Consider the following 24,578-nt stretch of genomic DNA (forward strand, 5'->3'; position numbering starts at 1 on the left):
CAATTCACTGTTCAACATACGGGATCACTCACTCCATTCTCATTCATTTTTACACACACAGGGATCACTCCCTCTATTCTCAAGCAGTGTTACACACACAGACATCAGTCCATCCATTCTATTCCACTGTTACACACACAGAGATCACTCCCTCCATTCTCACTTTCTGTTACGCACACAGGGATCACTCCATCCATTCACACTCATTGTTACACACACAGGGATCTCACCCCACATTCTCACTCACTGTTATACACACAGCTATAACTCCCTCCTTTCTCACTCAGTGTTACACTCATAGTGATCACCCTCTCCATTCATATTCAGTGTTGCACATACAGGGATCACTCCCTCTATTCTAATCCACTGTTAGACACACAGGGATCACTCCTGCCATTCTAATCGACTTTTACATACACAGGGATCACTCCCTCTATTCTCAAGCAGTGTTACACACACAGACGTCACTCCATCCATTCTATTCCACTATTACACACAGAGATCACTCCCTCCATTCTCACTTGCTGTTACGCACACAGGGATCACTCCATCCATTCTCACACACTGTTAAACGTACAGGGATCACTCACGACATTGTCACTCACTGTTACACATTGAGGGATCACTCCCTCCATTCTCACTCATTGTTACACACACATGGGCCACTCCCTGCATTTCCATTCACTGTTACACACACAGGGATCAGTCCTTTCATTCTCACTCACTGTTCGACACACAGGAATCACTCCCTTCATTCTCACTCACTCCCTCTATTCTAATCCACTGTTAGACACACAGGGATCACTCCCATCATTCTAATCCACTTTTACACACACAGGGATCACTCACTACATTGTAATTCACTGTTACACTTCAGGGATCACTCCCTCCATTCTCACTCACTGGTACACACACAGGGATCGCTCCCTCCAGTCCTACTCACTGTTACACGCAAAGGGATCACTCCCTCCATTCTCACTCACTGTTACACACACAAGGATCAATCCCTGCATTCCCATTCACTGTTACAAACACAGGGATCACTCCCTCCATTCCAATTCACTGTTCAACATACGGGGATCACTCCCTCCATTTTCATTCAATGTTATACACACAGGATCCTAACCCTCCATTCTCACTCAGTGTTACATGCACATGGAACTCTCCCTGCATTCCAATTCACTGTTAAATATACGGAGTTCACTCCCTCTATTTTCATGCAGCATTATACACACAGGGATCACTCCCTCCATTCTATTCCACTGTTACACACACAGGGATCACTCTCTGCATTTTCACTTGCTGTTACACACACAGGATCACTCCCTCCATTCTCACTCACTGTTACACACAAAGGGATCACTCCCTCCATTCTCACTCACTGTTACACACAAAGGGATCACTCCCTCCATTCTCACTCAATGTTACACACACATGGATCACTCCCTCCATTCTCTCACCGTTACACACACATGGATCACTCCCTCCATTCTCACTCACTGTTACACACACACAGATCACTCCCTGCATTTCCATTCATTATTCAACATACGTGATCACTCACTCCATTCTCATTCAGTTTTACACATACAGGGATCGCTCCCTCCATTTTCACTCAGGGTTACACACATAGGGATTGCTCCATTCAGTCTTACTCACTGTTACACACACAGAGATCACTCCCTCCATTCTCACTTGCAGTTACACACACAGGGATAACTCACTCCATTCACACTCACTGTTAAACGTGCAGGGATCACTCACGACACTGTCACTCACTGTTAAACATTGAGGGATCACTCCCTCTATTCTCACTCAGTGTTACACACACAGTGATCACTCCCTCCATTCAAATTCAGTGTTACATATACAGGGATCACTCCCTCTATTCTAATCTACTGTTAGGTACACAGGGATCACTCCTGCCATTCTAATCCACTTTTACACACAGGGATCACTCCCTCTATTCTAATCCACTGTTAGTTACACAGGGATCCCTCCTGCCATTCTAATCCACTATTACACACACAGGGATAACTCACTACATTGTCATTCACTGTTACACTTCAGGGATCACTCCCTCCATTCTCACTCACTGGTACACACAGAGATCACTCCTTCCACTCTCACTCAATGTTACACACACATGGATCACTCCCTCCATTCTCACTCACTGTTACACACACACGGATCACTCCCTGCATTTTCATTCACTGTTCAACATACGTGATCGCTCACTCCATTCTCATTCAGTTTTACACATACAGGGATCGTTCCCTCCATTTTCACTCAGGGTTACACACATAGGGATTGCTCCCTTCAGTCTTACTCACTGTTACACACACAGGCATCACTCCATCCATTCTATTCCACTGTTACACACATAGAGATCACTTCCTCCATTCTCACGTGCAGTTACACACACAGGGATCACTCCATCCATTCACACTCACTGTTAAACGTGCAGGGATCACTCACGACACTGTCACTCACTGTTACACATTGAGGGATCACTCCCTCTATTCTCACTCAGTGTTACACACACAGTGATCACTCCCTCCATTCAAATTCAGTGTTACATATACAGGGATCACTCCCTCTATTCTAATCCACTGTTAGTTACACGGGGATCACTCCTGCCATTCTAATCCACTATTACACACACAGGGATAACTCACTACATTGTCATTCACTGCTACACTTCAGGGATCATTCCCTCCATTCTCACTCACTGTTACACACAGGGATCACTCCCTCCACTCTCACTCAATGTTACACACACATGGATCAGTCCTTTCATTCTCACTAACTGTTAGACACAAAGGGATCACTCCCTCCATTCTCACTCACTGTTACATGCACAGGAATCTAATCTCCATTCTCACCCCCTATTGCACAAACAGGGATCACTCCCTCCATTTTTATTCAATGTTATACACACAGGAATCAAACCCTCCATTCTCACTCAGTGTTACATGCACACGGAACTCTCCCTGCATTCCCAATTCACTGTTAAACATACGGGGTCCACTCCCTCTATTTTCATGCAGCGTTATACACACAGGGATCACACCCTCCATTCTATTCCACTGTTACACACACAGGGATCACTCCCTCCATTCTCACTCAGAGTTACACACAAAGGGATCATTCCCTCTATTCCATTTCAGTGTTACAAACACAGATATCGCTCCCTCCAGTCTCAATTACTGTTACACACACAGGGATCACTCCCTCCAGTCTCAATTACTGTTACATACACAAGGATCACTCACTCCATTCTATTTCACTGTTACACACAGGGAAAACTCCCCCCATTCACACTCACTGTTACACACACAGGTATCACTCCCTCCATTCTCATTCAGTGTTACACACACAGGTATCACTCCCTCCATTCTTATTCAGTGTTACACACACAGGGATCACTCCCTCCATTCTCATTCAATATTACACAGACAGGAATCACTCCCTCCATTCACACTCACTGTTACACACACAGGTATCACTCCCTCCATTCTCATTCAATATTACACAGACAGGAATCACTCCCTCCGTTCTCACTCAATGTTACACATACAGGGAAAGCTCCGTCCATTCTCACTCACTGTTACACACAAAGGGATCATTCCCTCTATTCCTTTTCAGTGTTACAAACACAGGTATCACTCCCTCCAGTCTCAATTACTGTTACACACAGAGTGATCACTCCCTCCATTCTAACTCACTGTTACATACACAAGGATTACTCGCTCCATTCTATTTCACTGTAACACACAGGGAAAACTCCCTTCATTCTCACTCAATGTTACAAATGCAGGGATCACTCCCTCCATTCCATTTCAGTGTTACACACACAGGGATCACTTCATTCATTCTGATTCAGTATTACACACAGGGGTCGTTCCCTCAATTCTCACTCACTGTTAAAATCACATGGATCACTCCCTCCATTCTCACTCACTGTTACACACGCAGAGATCACTCCTTCCATTCTCATTCACTGTTATACACATAGCTATCAGTCCCTCCATTCTCATTCAATATTACACACACAGGGATCACTCCCTCCATTCTCACTCAGTATTACACACAAAGGGATCATTCCCTCTATTCCATTTCATTGTTACAAACACAGGTATCGCTCCCTCCAGTCTCAATTACTGTTAAACACAGAGTGATCACTCCCTCCATTCTAACTCACTGTAACATACACAAGGATCACTCGCTCCATTCTATTTCACCGTTACACATAGGGATCACTCCCTCCATTCTCACTCAATGTTACAAATGCAGGGATCACTCCCTCTATTCCATTTCAGTGTTACACACACAGGGGTCACTTCATCCACTCGCATTCAGTATTACACACACAGGGGTCACTCCCTCAATTCTGACTCATTGTTACACGCACAGGGATCACTCCTTCCATTCTCACTCAGTGTTACAGACACAGTTATCACTCCCTCCATTCTCATTCACTGTTAAACACACAGGGATCACTCCCTCTATTCTCCATCACTGTTATACACACAGCTATCAGTCCCTCTATTCTCACTCAGTGTTACACACACAGGGTTCACTCCCTCTATTTTCATGCAGCGTTATACACACAGGGATCACTCCCTCCATTCTATTCCACTGTTACTCACACAGGGACCATTCCCTCCATTCTCACGCACTGTTACATGCACAGGAATCAAACCCTCCATTCTCACTCAGTGTTACATGCACACGGATCACTCCCTCCATTTTCACTCAGGGTTACACACACAGGGATCACTCCTTCCATTCTCACTCAGTTTTACACACACAGTGATCACTCCCTCCATTCTCATTCACTGTGACACACACAGCTATCACTCCCTCCAATCTCATTCAGTGTTATACATACAGCTATCACTCCCTCCATTCTCATTCAGTGTTACACGCACAGGGATCACTCCCCCCAGTCTCATTCAATATTACACACACATGGATCACTCCATTCTCACTCACTGTTACACACAAAGGGATCACTCCCTCCATTCTCACTCACTGTTACATGCACAGGAATCACTCCCTCCATTCTCAATCACAGTTGCACAAACAGGGATCACTCCCTCCATTTTCATTCAATGTTATACACACAGGAATCAAACCCTCCATTCTCACCCAGTGTCACAAGCACACGGATCACTCCCTGCATTCCCATTCACTGTTAAACATACGGGGTTCACTCCCTCTATTTTCATGCAGCATTATACACAGGGATCACTCCCTCCATTCTCACTTGCTGTTAAACACATAGGAATCACTCCATCCATTCTCACTCACTGTTAAACATGCAGTGATCACTCCCTCCATTTTCACTCACTGTTACACATACAGGGAAAACTCCATTCATTCTCACTCGTGTTACACACAAAGGGATCATTCCCTCTCTTCCATTTCAGTGTTACAAACACAGATATCACTCCCTCCAATCTTAATCTCTGTTACACACAGAGTGACCGCTCCCTCCATTCTAACTCACTGTTACATACACAAGGATCACTCGCTCCATTCTATTTCACTGTTACACACAGGGAAAACTCCCTTCATTCTCACTCATGTTACACACATAGGGATCACTCCCTCCATTCACACTCACTGTTACACACACAGGTATCACTCCCTCCATTCTCATTCAATGTTACACACACAGGTATCACTCCCTCCATTCTCATTCAATGTTACACACACAGGTATCACTCCCTCCATTCTTATTCAGTGTTAAACACACAGGTATCACTCCCTCCATTCTCATTCAATATTACACAGACAGGAATCACTCCCTCCATTCTCACTCAATGTTACACATACAGGGAAAACTCCCTCCATTCTCACTCACTGTTACACACAAAGGGATCATTCCCTCTATTCCTTTTCAGTGTTACAAACACAGGTATCACTCCCTCCAGTCTCAATTACTGTTACACACAGAGTGATCACTCCCTCCATTCTAACTCACTGTTACATACACAAGGATTACTCGCTCCATTCTATTTCACTGTAACACACAGGGAAAACTCCCTTCATTCTCACTCAATGTTACAAATGCAGGGATCACTCCCTCCATTCCATTTCAGTGTTACACACACAGGGATCACTTCATTCATTCTGATTCAGTATTACACACAGGGGTCGTTCCCTCAATTCTCACTCACTGTTACAATCACATGGATCATTCCCTCCATTCTCACTCACTGTTACACACGCAGGGATCACTCCTTCCATTCTCACTCAGTGTTACAGACATAGTTATCACTCCCTCCGTTCTCATTCACTGTTATACACATAGCTATCAGTCCCTCCATTCTCACTCAGTATTACACACAAAGGGATCATTCCCTCTATTCCATTTCAGTGTTACAAACACAGGTATCGCTCCCTCCAGTCTCAATTACTCTTACACACAGAGTAATCACTCCCTCCATTCTAACTCACTGTAACATACACAAGGATCACTCGCTCCATTCTATTTCACTGTTACACATAGGGATCACTCCCTCCATTCTCACTCAATGTTACAAATGCAGGGATCACTCCCTCTATTCCATTTCAGTGTTACACACACAGGGGTCACTTCATCCACTCGCATTCAATATTACACACACAGGGGTCACTCCCTCAATTCTGACTCACTGTTACACGCACAGGGATCACTCCTTCCATTCTCACTCAGTGTTACAGACACAGTTATCACTCCCTCCATTCTCATTCACTGTTAAACACACAGGGATCACTCCCTCTATTCTCATTCACTGTTATACACACAGCTATCAGTCCCACCATTCTCACTCAGTGTTATACACACAGGGGTCACTCCCTCCAATTTCATTCAATGTTATACACACAGGAATCAAACCCTCCATTCTCACCCAGTGTTACATGCACACGGAACACTCCCTGCATTCCCATTCACTGTTAAATATACAAGGTTCACTCCCCCTATTTTCATGCAGCGTTATACACACAGGGATCACTCCCTCCATTCTATTCCACTGTTACTCACACAGGGACCACTCCCTCCATTCTCGCTCACTGTTACATGCACAGGAATCAAACCCTCCATTCTCACTCAGGGTTACACACACAGGGATCGCTCCCTCTATTCTCAAGCAGTGTTACACATTCAGGCATCACTCCATCCATTCTATTCCACTTTTACACACACATGGATCACTCCCTCCAATCTCATTCAGTGTTATACATACAGCTATCACTCCCTCCATTCTCATTCAGTGTTACACGCACAGGGATCACTTCCTCCATTCTCATTCAATATTACACACACAGGGATCACTCCATTCTCACTCACTGTTACACACAAAGGGATCACTCCCTCCATTCTCACTCACTGTTACATGCACAGGAATCACTCCCTCCATTCTCAATCACAGTTGCACAAACAGGGTTCACTCCCTCCATTTTCATTCAATGTTATACACACAGGAATCAAACCCTCCATTCTCACCCAGTGTCACAAGCACACGGATCACTCCCTGCATTCCCATTCACTGTTAAACATACGGGGTTCACTCCCTCTATTTTCATGCAGCATTATACACAGGGATCACTCCCTCCATTCTCACTTGCTGTTAAACACATAGGAATCACTCCCTCCATTCTCACTCACTGTTAAACATGCAGTGATCACTCCCTCCATTTTCACTCACTGTTACACATACAGGGAAAACTCCCTTCATTCTCACTCGTGTTACACACAAAGGGATCATTCCCTCTCTTCCATTTCAGTGTTACAAACACAGATATCGCTCCCTCCAATCTTAATCTCTGTTACATACACAGGGATCACTCCCTCCATTCTCACTCACTGTTATGCACACGGCTATCACTCCCTCCATTCTCACTCAGTGTCATACACACAGGGATCACTCCCTCCATTCTCACTCACTGTTACACACACGGTGATCACTCCCTCCATTCTCATTCGGCTTTACACGCACAAGGATCACTCCCTCTATTTTCACTCAGGGTTACACACACAGGGATCACTCCCTCTATTCTCAAGCAGTGTTACACATACAGGCATCACTCCATCCATTCTATTCCACTTTTACATACACAGTGATCACTCCCTACATTCTCATTCACTGTTACACACACAGGGATCACTCCTTCCTTTCTGACTCAGTGTTACACACACAGTGATCAGTCCCTCCAGTCTCATTCAATATTACACACACAGCTATCATTCCCTCCATTCTCACTCACTGTTACACATTTAGGAACCACTCCCTCCATTCCCATTCACTGTTCAACATCCGGGAACACTCACTCCATTCTCATTCAGCTTTACACACACAAGGATCACTCCCTCCATTTTCACTCAGGGTTACACACACAGGGATCACTCCCTCTATTCTAAAGCAGTGTTACACATGTAGGCATCACTCCATCCATTCTATTCCACTTTTACACACACAGAGATCAGTCCCTCCATTCTCACTTGCTGTTACACACACAGGCATCACTCCATCCATTCACACTCACTGTTAAACGTGCAGGGATCACTCACGACATTGTCCCTCACTGTTACACATTGAGGGATCACTCCCTCCATTCTCACTCAATGTTACACTCACAGTGATCACTCCCTCCATTCAAATTCAGTATTACACACACAGGGATCACTCCCTCTATTCTAATCCACTGTTAGATACACAGGGATCACTACCTCCATTCTAATCCACTTTTACACAAACAGGGATCACTCACTACATTGTCATTCACTGTTACACTTCAGGGATCACTCCCTCCATTCTCACTCACTGTTACACACACAGGAATCACTCCCTCCATTCTCACTCAGTGTTACACTCACAGCGATCACTCCCTCCATTCAAATTCAGTATTACACATATAGGGATCACTCCCTCTATTCTAATCCACTGTTAGATACACAGGGATCACTCCCTCCATTCTAATCCACTTTTACACACACAGGGATCACTCACTGCATTGTCATTCACTGTTACACTTCAGGGATCACTCCCTCCATTCTCACTCACTGGTACACACACAGGGATCACTCCCTCCACTGAGAAGAGCACATTGTGATTCCATTCTGCTTAATCCAGATAGTTGGGAGGAGGTTGCAGGAGGTTATCAAGGAAGCAGATTAATTGAGATAATCCAGATTAATTATGATGTCAGGTTGTATGGACTCGGGCTGGGATTTTCTGGACCTACCCTCTGTGCTTGCATTCACTGGTGTATTGACAAGGTGTGGGGTGAATTAATTGCGGGGTTTACAATGGTTCATGGATTTGGAAGGTTAGACAGAGAGAGGCCTTTCCTCTGCTGGGGATGGGGGTAAGGAGAAGAAAGGCACACAAACTTCACTTTAGAGCCAGGCCATTTGGGCTGATGTCAGAAAAGATTTATTCACACAGGTGGTAGTGGAAAACTGAAACTCTCTCCCCTGTAAAAAAGCTGTTTGGTCTGGAGGTAAATCAGAAATTTCTAACTGAGACTGACAGATTTTTGCATGAATGAATAGAGGAGCAGGGGAAGTTGGTGGATTTGGGATACAGATCAGTCATCATCTAATTGAATGGTGCAACAGACTAGAGAAGCTGAATGGCTTCCTCTTGCTCCTATTTTCCACTGGGTAGAATACAGGTTGGGAGGGATGTAAATGGTCTGATAATTCACAATCACTTGTTTTACACTCTGCGCTGAAGTCAAATTATTTTTGTTCTAATGTGGGGTGTGGTCATCGCTGACTAGGCCAGCATTTGTTGTCCATCCCTAATTGCCCTTGAGAAGGTGGTGGTGAGCTGCCTTCTTGAACCGCTGCAGTCCATGTGGTGTAGGTACACCCACAGTGCTGTTAGGGAAGGAGTTCCAGGATTTTGACCCAGTGACAGTGAAGGGGCAACAATATATTTCCAAGTCAGGATGGTGAGCGGATTCAGGGGAACTTCCAGGCAGTGGTGTTCCCATCTATCTGCTGCCCTTGCTCTCCTAGGTGGTAGAGGTCACTGGTTTGGGAGGTGCTGTTGAAGGAGTATTGGTGAGTTCCTGCAGTGCATCTTGTAGATGGTACACACTGTGCATCAGTGGTTCAGGGAGTGAATGTTGAAGGTGAATGGTGGATGGGTTGCTAATCATGCGGGCTCCTTTGTACTGGATGGTGTCTAGCTTCTTGAGTGTTGTTGGAGCTGCACTCATCCAGGCAAGTGGTGGGATTAAGCTCATGTCCCTAAAGCATGAATAGTCTGCAGGACAGCTCTCCCAATTTTTTTTATTCGCTCATGGGATGTGTGCATTGCTGGCTAAGCCAGCATTTATTGCCCATCCCTGATTGCCTTCGAGAAGGTGGTGCTGAGTTGCAGAAGCCTCCAGGAGTTAATTAGTTCACAATTTTCTTTGTTCTAATAAACTGTTGCTCCTAAGGTTCAAAAAGTGATTTTGATTGTACAATGAAGCCCTCAGTTCTTTGGTCTCTTTCCCTCTCCCACTCATATAACTGTCGGGTCAATGGTTTACAGCAACAGCCTTCAACTGCAGACAATACTTACACAACACAGAGGTCAATATAGCTTAACCAGGGATTTAGCAACAAGTGACACTTGAGAATGTGTTTGACCAGATGCCCTGTCCTTGTACAGGCTGTGTGTGAGATGCTGATAAGCACCCAAGTAAAATTCAGCAGCCGGAAGTCTGGGGGAAGAGCGAGAGTCTGACCCAATGTTGACCGCTGTCTCAAATCCAGCAAGTTCTTTTGCTCCCTGGTATCTATCACACAGAAAGCTCTATGACCATGGGAGGAGTGGGAAATCTGCCATTCAACCGATGACATAGAGTTTTATAGAAAAATGTTCCTACCTCTCCGGACTGCTCAGTGACTGATTGGGAATAGAGAGCTGGAACTTTACATTGATGCAGACAAACTTTCCCTCAGCCAAAGGAATGGGTGAAACTTGCAGAAGGAAACATCACCCCTCGCGCACCACCCCCCCCCCCACCCCCTGCCCCCGCCCCCCCCCCCCCCCCCACCCCCCACCACCTCTATCAACATCATCAGGGTGAATGAAGGGCAGTGAGAGTGCTTGAAGTTATGCCGCTGCCAGAGTTTCTGAGCATTATGGATAAGGACAGGGAAAAGGAAACTGTCCTCACACCATTCCTCCTCCACCTGTGGCCTTGTTCCACTGTCAGGCCCCGGAATCTCACTGCTCAGCTTTGTGGCTGCATTATGGTTAGGCTGTAAGGAAGCTTTTGAACTATTCTGCACAAAATTTCCATTCAATATTCCACCAGTTTTGATATTTTCATTAAACTGTCACATTAGTGAGTAAATAGTGATGACCCTCAGCATGATGGAAGGAATCCAGGTTAAATGTGGCTTTGAGATGAGATCTCTGGGGAATGGGAGATTAGAATGGAGTTAGATATGTCAACTGGCAGATTTAATAACCAGATAGCTGGGTCAGTCAGGCTCTGGGAACTCCTGGGAACTTCAACCCCAGGAGATCCGGACCCCGAGAACTCATGGAAACTCTGAGTCCTGTGACCTCTGGAACCTGGGGACTCTGACCCCAGGAACTCCAACTCTGAGAACTCCAGACCGTGGTGACTCCAAGTCATGGTGACTCTGGCCATGGGAACTCGGACTCCGGGAATACCTGGGAACTTCAGACCCAGGAACTCCAGACCCTGGCAACTCTGGACTCTGGGGACCCCGGGGATCAACTTGATGATCAGTCAGCCAGTTCCTGTCACAGTTGCTTTGTCACTGAGGCCTGAATTCTTTCTCCTTCTACCCCAGTGTAACCCAGCAAGCCTGTGATACCAATGGTCATAGCCAGGTAACAAGGCTGACATCTCCCGATGCTATTGGGTTGATAAGCTGGGTGTTTTTAGTCAGTTAAACACCAGCAGCAAGCCCAGCAAGCTTCTTCAGTTAGGGCTCTTGTCAGTCTGACTCCAAATCGATAATGGGTTCCTGTAAGGCACATTCAAATTGGTTGAATGGAAACTCTACTCCACGTGGATTTGCTCAGTGGTTGGTCTTACATTCCTCTGTAGTCTGTTAATTGAAGCAGGGCACTTTGTAAAATATGCTTTGCTAAGATGGTAGTTATACTGCAGCCAGCATATAGCCTGAGACGGGTTCCTCAAAATGGACCCACACTGCATCTGATAAACAAAATCCTGGTGTAACACGACCACAATATGGGAACTGATGTGAAGTGTGCAACACACTGGCTCCCACCCAAGGTCCCTCTTAGAACAAATGAACTAATAGTTTTGGATTCTGTATTTCTAATCAGAAAAGATACTGGGATCTGTTTCATTTGTTGCTCGTTAGAAAGCTGCATAAACAAGTGCTAATTGTGGCTCGTTTGGTAGCATCCTTGCCTTAAATCACAGGGTAGTTGGTTCACCATCCCCATACCAACTACTTTGAAAGGGCAGTGCTCAGCTGAACACTCCTACATTTTATCCCTATCCCTGTAAGTTCCTCATCCTGAAGTAGCTGGCCAACTCCCTTTCATTTTTGGAATCGGTTCCACCACCTTTTCAGGTGAAGGCTTCCGGATCCCGCCAACTCCGAGTGAAAATATTTCTCTTCATCTTTCCTCTTCACCTGTCGAGAACAATTTTAAATCTCCCACCTCTGGTTATTGACTCACTTGGCGGAGGAAGTAGGTTTTCTCTATCTGCCGTGTCAAAACCTCTCATCATGTGAGAAGCCTTTATTGGGTTATTTGTGGCTCAATTGGCAGCACTCATGCCTCAGAGGCAAGTCCCGCTCTGGTGACTTCACAGAATCGTATAGGAACATAGAATGGTTACAGCACATGAACAGGCCATTGTGTCCATGCCAGCTGCAAAAGGAACTCAGCTAGTTCCACTTGTCACCTCTCCCCATAGCCCTGCAATTCTTTTCTCTTCAGGTGCTTTTTCCAATTCCCTTTTGAAAACCCCAATTGTATCTGTCTCCTCTCTACTCTCAGGTAGTGTATTCCAGGCTGACACTCCAATGCAGTACTGAGGGAGTACTACACTGTCGGAGATGCTGTCTTTCAGACGAGATGTGAAACTAAGATCCCCATCTGCCCTCTCATGGGAATGTAAAATATACTGTGGGACTATTTGCAGAAGGGCAGCAGAGTTTGCCTCAGTGTCCTGTCCAATACTTATCCCTCAGCAAACATTACTTTAAGAAAATTATCTGGTCATTTTTATATTACCGTTAGTGGGATCTTGCTGTGTGCAAATTGGCTGCTGGACTTCCTACATTACAACAGTAACTACTGTAGTATCAGGGTATTTGGGACTGTAACGGTTAATGTGGGAGTGGGGAAACAGTACATTATGGTGTAGAGTCAAATGGGAGTAGTAGAATGTAGTGGGGAGTCTGATAGATGTCAGCATGAAGATAGCACCTTGTCAGGACTGTATCCTGTATCTATGTATAAGGTTACGTGCTGAAAATAAACAGTTATTGTTCAACCAGACAAGCCTCACGACCTCTTCATGAGACAGCATACAACCATACAGCATGGTGACACCTTACTACAATGATACTTCAAAAACACTTCATTGCTGTAAAGTGCTTTTCATATGTCCTGAGGTTGTGAAAAGTGCTATACAAATGCAAGTTCTTTCTTTAAACAACCCAATGCTGATCAGGCAAGACTATTTGACATCCTACACACACAGATATGTTTCCTCACAAAAATAGAACGAACAATCTGCTGGAAATAGAAATTACCTCCTTTGGTTTCAGTGAAACAGGTTTCAGTCCATGTGCTTGCAAAACCTAAAGAGAAAAGGTTTTGTTATTGCACCAGATATTTCCCAGTGAGATGTTAAACCGAACACATGAATCAAAATTTATGACCTTGAGGAATTTTGGAACAAGATGCTGCTCTCGAGTTAAATTCAGTCCATATTGCCTTAAGTTCATAACAAACACAAGCCAATGGCACATGCAGAGTAGATTCAGACTGGGTGTCTGTCCAGACTGGGATGTATCCCGTATAACTCAGCTCCTGAAGCGGAAGATATTCTGTGATTGGAATGGTTTCATTGACTCAATCCCAGCTCAGTTACCAAAGGGTCCTGTCTAAGAGGGCCGGAGCTGGTTTGATTGCCTGCTCAATTAGCCAAGAACTTTTGGCAGTGTCAGACTTTTTTTTTGCCATCTTACTTGCTGAGGCACAAAATACTGACCGCAGAAATTTGAATAGCAATTTTAACTCTGACCTGCTGATGGGAATGGGGGGGTGCAGGCAGTTAAAATGCTCGCTCAGAGCTCTCTCCATATTCCTGCCATCATTTCTGCAGCCATGATTTTGGCAGAGTCGGAGCTGACCACCACAAGCAGGCAAAGGGCGTTGATAATATTTAATTGTCAGGGTCCAATGATATCATTCAGACCCCCGTGCGATCGCTGATCACAGGGGTGATGTTTGTAGGACAGGGACCAGAAAAGGACAACAAAGCAATTGCAGGTTTTCAACCAAAGGCTCCCCACTCCCCCACCCCCGCCCCCACTCTGAGAAAGGCACTGAGAATCCAATGACAATGAAGGGAGAAGCACAGCAGCTTTGAACAGGAGAGATGGTGGAGAGATTGCTCTTCAGAGAGCAAAAATGCTAGAGAGGTGTTCCACAATTTCTTAGCTTTCATATAGAGTCAAGACCAGGATATGGGTTTGGAATAAAAGAAGCTGGGTTTCTTGGACACAGCCTCAGTAAGGGAGGAGAAGATGTCGAAGAAACACAAATTCAGACAGAGACCAAGAATGTTGACAAGTTAGAGTCCCCAGAAGCAAGCTGTAGTAGGGGCTGGCTACATTTGGGAGAGGCATGAAGTTTTTCTTTATTCATTCAAGGAATGTTGGTGTCACTGGCAAGACCAACATTTGTTGCCCATCCCTAGTTGCCCTTGAGAAGGTGGTGGTGAGCTGCCTTCTTGAACCGCTGCAGTCCATGTGCTGTAGGTACATCTACAGTACTGTTAAGAAGGGAGTCCTAGGATTTTGACCCAGCGACAGTGAAGGAACGGTGATATATTTCCAAGTCAGGATGGTGAGTGGCTTGGAGGGGAACTTCCAGGTGGTGGTGTTCCCATGTGTCTGCTGCCCTTGTCCTTCTAGATGGTACTGGTCATGGGTTTGGAAGGTGCTGTCTAAGGAGCCTTGGTGAGTTGCTGCAGTGCATCTTGTAGATGGTACACACTGCTGCCACTGTGCGTCGGTGGTAGAGGGAGTGAATGTTTGTGGATGGGGTGCCAATCAAGCGGCTGCTTTGTCCTGGGTGGTGTCAAGTTTTTTGACTGTTAGAGTCACATGCATTCAGGCAATTGGAGAGTATTCCCTCACATTCCTGACTGTGCCTTGTAGATGGTAGACAGGCTTTGGGGAGTCGGTAATGACAGTATTTATAGGGCTAGTTCAGTTAAGTTCCTGGTCAATGATAACACCCAGGAAGATAATGCTGGGGGATTCAGTGATGGTAATGTCATTGAACTTCAAGGGACGATGTTTCTCTATTTTTGTCTGATACTTGTATGGTGTGAATGTTTCTTGCCACTTCTTAGCCGAAGCCTGGATATTGTCCAGGTTTTTGCTGTATTTGGACATGGACTGCTTCAGTATCTGAGGAGTCATGAATGGTGCTGAATGTTGTGCAATCATCAGCGAACATCCCCACTTCTGGCCTTATGATGGAAGGAAGGTCACTGGTGAAGCAGCTGAAGGTGGTTGGGCCAAGGACACTACCCTGAGGAACTCCTGCAGCGATGTCCTGGAGCTGAGATGACTGACCTCCAACAACCACAACCATCTTCCTTTGTGCTAGGTAAGACTCCAACCAGTGGAGAGTTTTCCCCCCGAATCCCATTGACCCCAGTTTTGCTAGGGCTCCTTGATACCACACTCGATCAAATGTTGCCATGATGTCAAGGGCAGTCACTTTCACCTCACCTCAAGAGTTTAGCTCTTTTGTCCATGTTTGGACCAAAGCTGCAATGATGTCAGGAGCTGAGTGGCCTTGGCAGAACCCAAACTGAGCATCAGTGAGCAGGTTATTGCTGAGTAAGTGCCACTTTATAGCACTGTTGATGACATTTTCCATCACCTTGCTGATGATGGAGAGTGGACTGATGGGGCGGTAATTGGCCGGGTTGGATTCATCCTGCTTTTTCTGTACAGGATACACCTGGTCGATTTTCGCTGTTGTTGGCTAGATGCTAGTTTTGTAGTTGTACTGGAACAGCTTGGCTAGAGACAAGGCTATTTCTGCAGCTCAAGTCTTCGGTACCATAGCTGGTATGCTGCCAGGGCCCATAGCCTTTGCTGTATGTTTGGAACAAATTCAAGGCTGACACTATTGTGCAGTACTGAAAGGGTGCTGTACTGTCAAGTGATGCCATCTTGCAGATGAGACGTTGAATTAAGACCCCATCTATCTGTTCGGATGGATGGAAAATATCCCATGGTAATGTTTCAAAGAAGAGCAGGTGAGTTTTACCAAGTGTCCTGCCCTTTAATTATCCCTCAATCAATATCATTATCACATTGCTGTTTGTGAGATCTTGCTATGCACAAATTGGCTGCCGCTTTTCCTACATTCCTGCACGTCAAAAGTACATCATTGCCTGAAAAACGTTTTGAGACATCTGGTGGTTGTGAAAAGTGTCAAATAAATACAAGCCTTTCATTTTCTTTATCCAATGCCTTCAGCCATTTCTTGATATCAAGTGGAGTGAATCGAATTGGCTGAAGACTGGCATCTGTGACGCTGGGGACCTCCAAAGGAGGCCAAGATGGATCATCCACTCGGCGCTTCTGGCTGAAAATTGTAGCAAATGCTTCAGCCTTGCCTTTTGCACTGATGTGCTGGGTTCCTCCATCATTGAGGACGGGGATATTTGTGGAGCCCCCATCCTCCATTGAGTTGACCACTACCATTCACGACTGGATGTGGCAGGAATGCAGATCTTTGATCTGATCTGTTGGTTTTGGGATCGCTTAGCTCTGTCTATCACTTGCTGCTTACATTGTTTGGCACACAAGTAGCCCTGTGTTATAGCTTCACCAGGTTGGTGTTGTCCTGTGTTATAGCTTCACCAGGTTGGTGTTGTCCTGTGTTGTAGCTTCACCAGATTGGTGTAGCCCTGTGTCGTAGCTTCACCAGATTGGTGTAGCCCTGTGTCGTAGCTTCACCAGATTGGTGTAGCCCTGTGTCGTAGCTTCACCAGATTGGTGTAGCCCTGTGTCGTAGCTTCACCAGATTGGTGTAGCCCTGTGTCGTAGCTTCACCAGATTGGTGTAGCCCTGTGTCGTAGCTTCACCAGATTGGTGTAGCCCTGTGTCGTAGCTTCACCAGATTGGTGTAGCCCTGTGTCGTAGCTTCACCAGATTGGTGTAGCCCTGTGTCGTAGCTTCACCAGATTGGTGTAGCCCTGTGTCGTAGCTTCACCAGGTTGGTGTAGCCCTGTGTCGTAGCTTCACCAGATTGGTGTAGCCCTGTGTCGTAGCTTCACCAGATTGCTGTAGCCCTGTGTTGTAGCTTCACCAGATTGCTGTAGCCCTGTGTTGTAGCTTCACCAGGTTGCTGTTGTACTGTGTTGTAGTTGTACCTTTGTGTGAAGTAGTTCAACCTTTGCAGAATGGCAAGGAATAGGATTTTCATTTCCTGTTGTACAGAGTGAGGGCCATCAAACTGTAATTGTTGGTGTGGGTCCTAACATAGACATCAGGTCCTAGTGCCATTAAACCTATAGTCAACCAGCTTCATAACTTAACTTAGAGCAAGAAACAGAGAACTTACATATTTGGCATCAGCCCAGCCACTTTTTGGTGACCACATTTTGCCTTCACCCATCAGTCCCAGGGCAAGATGAGCAAGCGGGGCAAGATCTCCACTCGCCCCAACTGTTCCCTTCTCCGGGACGTAGGAGAGGCAGGAAGCTACAGGAGGCAGAATATGTCAGTTTATAAAAAGGTGTGTGGTCACATTTACCCAGTAAGTACATTGACCCCATTACTTTTAAAAATAAAGTGCATTATTTCAATACCATCTTTTTTCAAAATGCCACAGATGATACTGAATTTCTTTTTATTTGTTCTTGGGGTGCAGGCGTCGCTGGCAAGGCCAATATTCATTGCCCTTGGAAGTTTCACAATGTCTACAAGGTAAAGATGAGTCAAGACCCATTTTCAGGCAGAAGCTGTGCCGTGCGACCAAAGCATACCCGAAGCAAGAGGCCCTCATCTGCAGATTGAGCCGATGGTGCCAGAGCTGGACATGCACCACAAGGAGGGCCTCCAAGCCAAGGCTCGACAACAGGTCAGCCTCAGGAGGGGAGGCTGGAAAGGGCTGGGGGGCAGACTTGGAGCAATCATTACTCTCAATTTCACATTTAAGTGTTGATAACCTACCATCGCTTAGCATTTTTTAGTTGTAGCCCTCAACAATCATTAGGTCAATTGTTTACATATTGGCTCCACTTCCACAAACATTCACTCCCTCCACCATCGACACACAGTGGCAGCAGTGTGTACCATCTACAAGATGCACTGCAGGAACTCACCCAGGCTCCTTATACGGCATCTTCTAAACCCACAACTGCTACCATCTAGAAGGACAAGGCCAGCAGATAAATGGGAACACCACCACCTCCAAGCCACTCACCATCCTGACTTGGAAATATATCGCCGTTCCTTCACTGTTGCTGGGTCAAAATCCTGGAACTCCCTCCCTAACAGCACTGTGGGTGTACCTACACCATATGGTCTGCAGCGGTTCAAGAAGGCAGCTCACCACCACCTTCTTAAGGGCAATTAGGGATGGGCAGTAAATGCTGGCCTAGCATTTGAATAGTAAGTGAATAAAAAAAAAATTCAAGAGACACAATAGTACAGCACAGAAGGAGGCCATTCAGTCCATTAACTCTGTGCCCTTCCCAAGAGCAATCCAGTCAATCCCAATCCTGGTTCCCCTCCCTCACCTCCCCCATAGCCAAGCAACATTTTCTCTTTCAAGGATTTATCCAATTCTCGTTTTGAAAGCTACAATTGAATCTGTATCCATCCCCCTGTCAGATAGTGCATTCCAAATTCTAACCACTCATTACGTGCCAAAGTTTTCTCTCATGTAGCATCTGGTTCTTTTGTCAATCACCTTAAATCTGTTCTGTCTGCCTTTGGAGGCAGTTTTTCTTTATTTACTTTATCTGAACCCTTCATGATTTTAAACAACTCTATCAAATCTCCTCTTAACCTTCTCTACTCTATAGCTTTTCCCACGTAATTAAATAACGTAATTCCTCCTCCCAAGAACCATTGTTGCAAATCTCTTCTGCACCCTCTCTAGATCCTTCATGTCCTTCCTATAATGTGGTGCCCAGATTTGGACACAATATTCCTTACTCGTTATCATCTACCAGTAAGCTGGTGGTTCCCCTGGAAACCGAACAATGACAGGAACTGGACCTGCATCCTAACCTCAACAATAATAGGAGCCAATGCCCCAACACTCACCAATAACCCACAGTGTGAGAGGTTAATGCCTCAACGCTGATCAATAGCCCACAATGTGGGCAGTTAATGCCCCAACATTCACTATTACCTCATAGTAATAAAAGTAACTGTACTAATACTCACCGATAAAGCACTGCAATGGGTGTTAGTGCTCCAACATCCAACAGTTATGTGTATTAGAGAAGTAAAACCCAGATATGACTCACAGTAATATGAGTTAGTCCTCCCATACCCAGCAATACCTCTTAGTAATGGCAGTTGTGTTCTGACATACAGCATCAACCAACAATAATAGAATTTAATCCTCTAACACACCGTCTCAGCTCTTAAATGTAAATGTACAGTATCAGCCAACAACAATAAAGTCAGTGCACCAACACCCAGCATTAACTATGGTATTAGGACTTAGAGTTCAACACACAGCTATAACCCACAGTTATCCAACAGCTAGCAATAAGCTACAGTAATGTGGGTTAGTCTTCCAACGCCCAGGAATAACCCAAAGTATTACCAGTTGGTGCTCCAGCACATAATGTTAACCAACATTAATGGAACTAAATGCTCCAGGAACTTGCCCTAGCCCAAAGTAATGGAGGGTAGTGCATCAAATCCAAGCATAAACAAACAATATAGTACTGAGGGACAGTAATCCAAACATTCAGCCATAAACCCACAGTAATGCGAATTCATTCTTTCTTGGGATGCAGCGTCGCTGGCTGGGCCAGCATTTATTGCCCATCCCCAAATGCCCTCGAGAAGCTGGTGCTGAGCTGTCTTCTTGAACCTTTGCAGTCCATGTGGTCTAGGTGCACCCACAGTGCTGATAGGTAGGGAGTTCCAGGATTTTGACCCAGTGAAAATGAAGGAATAGTGATATAGTTCCAAGTGGGGACTTCAATTATCTTAATACAGACTGGGATAGAAATAGCGTATAGGACAGAGGGAGGGTAAAGTTTCTGAATTGTGCTCAGAAGAATTTTCTAGATCAGTATGTTTCCAGTCCAGCAAGGAAGGAGGCCTTGCTGGGTCTAGATCTGGGGAATGAGGGGGTCAAATAGATCAAGTGTCAGGAGGGGAACATTTAGGGGACAGTGATCATTACATCATAAGATTTAGGTTAGTTATAGAAAAGGACAAGGAGAAATCTGGAATAAAAATAGATAATTGAAGGAAGGCCAATTTCACTGGGATGAGAGTGGATCTGTCCCAGGCAAATCTGAATCAAAGTTTGGCAGGTAGAACTGTAACGGAACAATGGGCAGCCTTAAAAGAGAAGCTGGTTTGGGTACAGGCAATATACATTCCAAAAGAGGAAAAGCCAGAGCTCCCTGGATAATGAGTGAAAGGGAGCAGAAAAAGGGTGTGTATGATGGACATCAGGTCAAACAATAGAGGTGAGAACCAGCCTGACTATAAAAAGTTCAGAGGGGAAGTCTGAAAAGAAATATGAGGCAAAGAAAAAGTATGAGAAGAGACTGGCAGCTAACATAAAAGGGAATCCTAAAGTCTTTTATAAGCATATACATAATAAAAGGGTAGTAAAAGCAGGCCTGGCACTGATTACAGTCCAAAAAGGGGACTTATGCATTGAGGCGGGCGGGGGGGCAGGGGGGTGGGGCATGGCTGAGGTATTGAATGAGAACTTTGCATCTGTCTTTACCACGGAAGATGCTGCCAAAGTCGGGAGATAGTTGAGACACTGGGTGAACTGAAAGTTACATACGAATTAGGAGGAGTAGGCCACTCGGCCCCTCGAGTCTGCTCTTCCATTCAGTGAGATCATGGCTGATCTGACCATAACCTCAACTCCACATTCCCACATACCCCCGATAACCTTTCACTCCCTTGCTTAAGAAGGATCTATCCACTTCTGCCTTAAAAATATTCAAAGACTCTGCTTTCAGCACCTTTTGAGGGAGAGAGCTCCAAAGACTCATGACCTTCTGAGTGAAAAAAATTCTCCTCATCTCTGTCTTAAATGGGCGATACCTTATTTTTAAACTGTGTCCCCTCATACTAGATTCTCCCACAAGTGGAAGCATCCTTTCCACATCCACCCTGCTGATGAAGAGGAGGTATTAGAAAGGTTGGCTGTACTTAAAGCTGATAAGTCACCAGGACCAGATGGGATGCATCCAAGGATACTGAGGAAAATAAGGTAGGAAATTGCTGAGGCACTGGCCATAATCTTCCAATCCTCCCTAGATTCAGGGTTGGTGTCAGAGAACTGGGGATTTGAAAATATTATCCTCATGTTCAAAAAATGGTGTAAGGATAAACCAAACAACTACAAGCCAGTCAGTTTAATGTCACTGTTGGGAAAGCTTTTAGAAATGATAATCTGGGAAGAAAGTAACAGTCACTTGGAAAGTGTGGATTAATTAAGGAAAACCAAGCATGGATTTCTTAATGGCAAATTGTGTGACTTAAGGAGGTAACAGAGAGAGTTGATGAGGGTAATGTGATTGATGTGATACACATGGACCTCAAAAAGCATTCAATAAAGTGCCACATAACAGACTTGTCAGCAAAGCTGAGGCCCATGAAATAAAAGGGACAATGGAAGCATTGATACAAAATTATCTAAGTGCCAGGAAACAGGGAATAGAGTTAAGCAGTTGTTTCTCGGACTAGAGGAAGGTATACAGTGGGGCTTCCCTGGGGTCGATACTAGGTTCACTGCTTTTCTTGATCTGTATTAATGACTTACACATGGGTGGACAAGACACAATTACAAAATTTGCAGATGTCACAAATCTTGGAAGTATTGCGAATTGTGTAGAGGGTAGTGATAGACTTCAAGAGAACATAGGCAGGCTGATGGAATAACAGAAATGTGGCTGATGAAATTTAATTTAAGAAATGTGCAGTGATACATTTTGGTAAGAAGAACGAAGAGAGGCAATAAAAAAATAAAGGGCAGAATTCTAGAAGGGTTCAGGCACAGAGAGGCCTGGCAGTGTATGTGCATAAATTGTTGAAAGTGGCAGGGCATGTAAAGAAAGTGGTTAAAAATTCACCTGTGATCCTGGGCTTTATAAATAGGGCAATAGAGTACAAAAGCAAGGAAGTAATAGTGAACCTTTATAAAACTTTGGTTTGGCTTCAATTGGAGTATTGCATCCAATTCTGGGCACTACACTTTAGGAAAGACATGCAGGATTTCCAGAGGATGCAGAAAAGATTCATGAGAATGTGAGAATGATTCTAGGCATAAGGGACTTCAGTTATATGGATAGTTTGGAGAAGCTGAGACTGTTCTCTTTAGAAAAGAGAAGGTTTGATAGAGGTGTCCAAAATCATGAGGTGTCTAAGCAGTGTGTATAGAGAAAAACTGTTCCCATTGGTGGAAGGGCCAAGAAGCAGAGGGCACTGGTTTAAGGTGATTGGCAAAAGAATCAACGGTGACATGAGGAAATACTTTCTCACACAGCGAGCGGTTAGGATCTGGAATGAACTGCCTGAGGGTGTGGTGGAGGCAGGTTCAATCATGGCTCTCAAAAAAAGACTGGATAAGCATCTGAAGAGAAAAAAATTGCAAGGCTCTGGGGCAAAGACAGAGGAGTGGGACTAGCTAATTTGCTCTTGCATTCAGCCAACAGAGGCATGATGGGCCAAATGGACTCCTTCTGTGCTATTCTATTCTAGAATTCTGACTTGGACGAGAACTTGCAGATGGTGTTGTCCCCATGTATCTGCTGCCCTTTGTCCTTCTAGGTGGTAGTGGTCATGGGTTTGGAAGGTGCTGTCAAAGGAGCCTTGGTGAATTCCTGCAATGTATCTTGTAGATGGTACACACTGCTGCCACTGTGCATTGGTGGTGGAGGCACTGAATGTTTAAGTTGGTAGATGGGGGGCGGGCTGATCATGAGGAGCTCTACCTCACCACCACCTCTTATGACTCCTCCACTGTCTCTAAATTATCGGTCCACTTGTCCAACACCCAGTACTGGTTGAGCAACTAAACTAGCCACCAATTGCATCCCTCTCCTTGCTAACTGTCTGAGACTAAAACAGACTGCTCGCAACTGTAGTGTCAGATTTGACCTCGAGATGAGCTTCCGAACATATATCTGCACCATCACTAGGACTGCCCATTTCTATCTCTGTATCCTCACCCCCACTAACTCTGCCCGGTTTCAGCTCATCTGCTGCAGAAACCCTCATCCATGTCTTTGTTACCTCTGGACTTGAGTATTCTAAAGCACTCCTAACTTGCTTCTGGAGGTCATCCCTAGTTCTGCTGCCTGTGTTCTAACTCACATTCACCCATCACTCCTGTGTGCACTGACCTACATAGACTCCCAGTTAAACACAGCTTCAATTTTAAGTCATTCCTCCCTAGCTCTGTGATCTCCCCAACAGCTCTACAACTCTCCCTGACCTTTGTATCTCCTTCTGTAACTTGGTGTCAAGTTTTGTTTGCTCACACCCTGTGAAGCACCTTGGGATATTTTAGTACACTAAAGATTTAAGTACTACTGAAAAAAGAGACATGCTGTCAAAGCTTTTCATCTTGCACTCATCAGGACAGCTCACATGAATATTAATAGTAAAGGGAACAACAATTTATACTGCATGAGAAGAGAGTGCTGATTGGTTGGCAAGTGGACTCTGATTGGTCGAGGCATTGCCATGGAGAATTCACCAGGGAACAGTTAACTGTCTAGCTTTTGTTCAAATTCAAACTGGGCAGGCCAACTCTGATTAGTCAAGGCATTGCCATGGGGAATGAACCAGGAAATGGCAGTCCCCCAAGCTTTTGCTTAGTTGAAGAAGGCACAATTCGTGGACATGCTCCTTCTGTCTGCAAAGGCCCTGTGTGTAAATATATGTGGCTTCTAGCATGTGTAAGTGAGCCACACTATGAGTCTGACTGATAATGTTAAATTGGTTTTCAGTGTAATTCTTAGCACATTCAGGATTATTTAGTAATCACAGAATCACATCTAATTTGGACACTACGCTTTGAACTTTGCAAGCTGGTTCGGTACGGTTAAAGATAAAGTACAATAAAGATTCTATA

General features: G+C 45.0%; 1 protein-coding gene across 1 annotated transcript in view; it reads right to left on the bottom strand.

Moving 5' to 3' along the window:
* Positions 1–24,578, bottom strand: part of hal (histidine ammonia-lyase) — a 67,273-nt gene that overhangs the window by 37,201 nt on the left and 5,494 nt on the right. The window contains exons 9-10 of the mRNA XM_078553725.1: positions 17,841–17,980; positions 13,775–13,822 (exon numbers count right to left, since the gene is read on the bottom strand). Coding sequence (XP_078409851.1) covers positions 13,775–13,822; positions 17,841–17,980 — 188 coding nt within the window. The remainder of the gene's footprint in view (positions 1–13,774; positions 13,823–17,840; positions 17,981–24,578) is intronic.

This window comes from Cetorhinus maximus, chromosome 12, assembly GCF_964194155.1.
Source record: "Cetorhinus maximus chromosome 12, sCetMax3.hap1.1, whole genome shotgun sequence".
Classification (NCBI taxonomy): domain Eukaryota; kingdom Metazoa; phylum Chordata; class Chondrichthyes; order Lamniformes; family Cetorhinidae; genus Cetorhinus; species Cetorhinus maximus.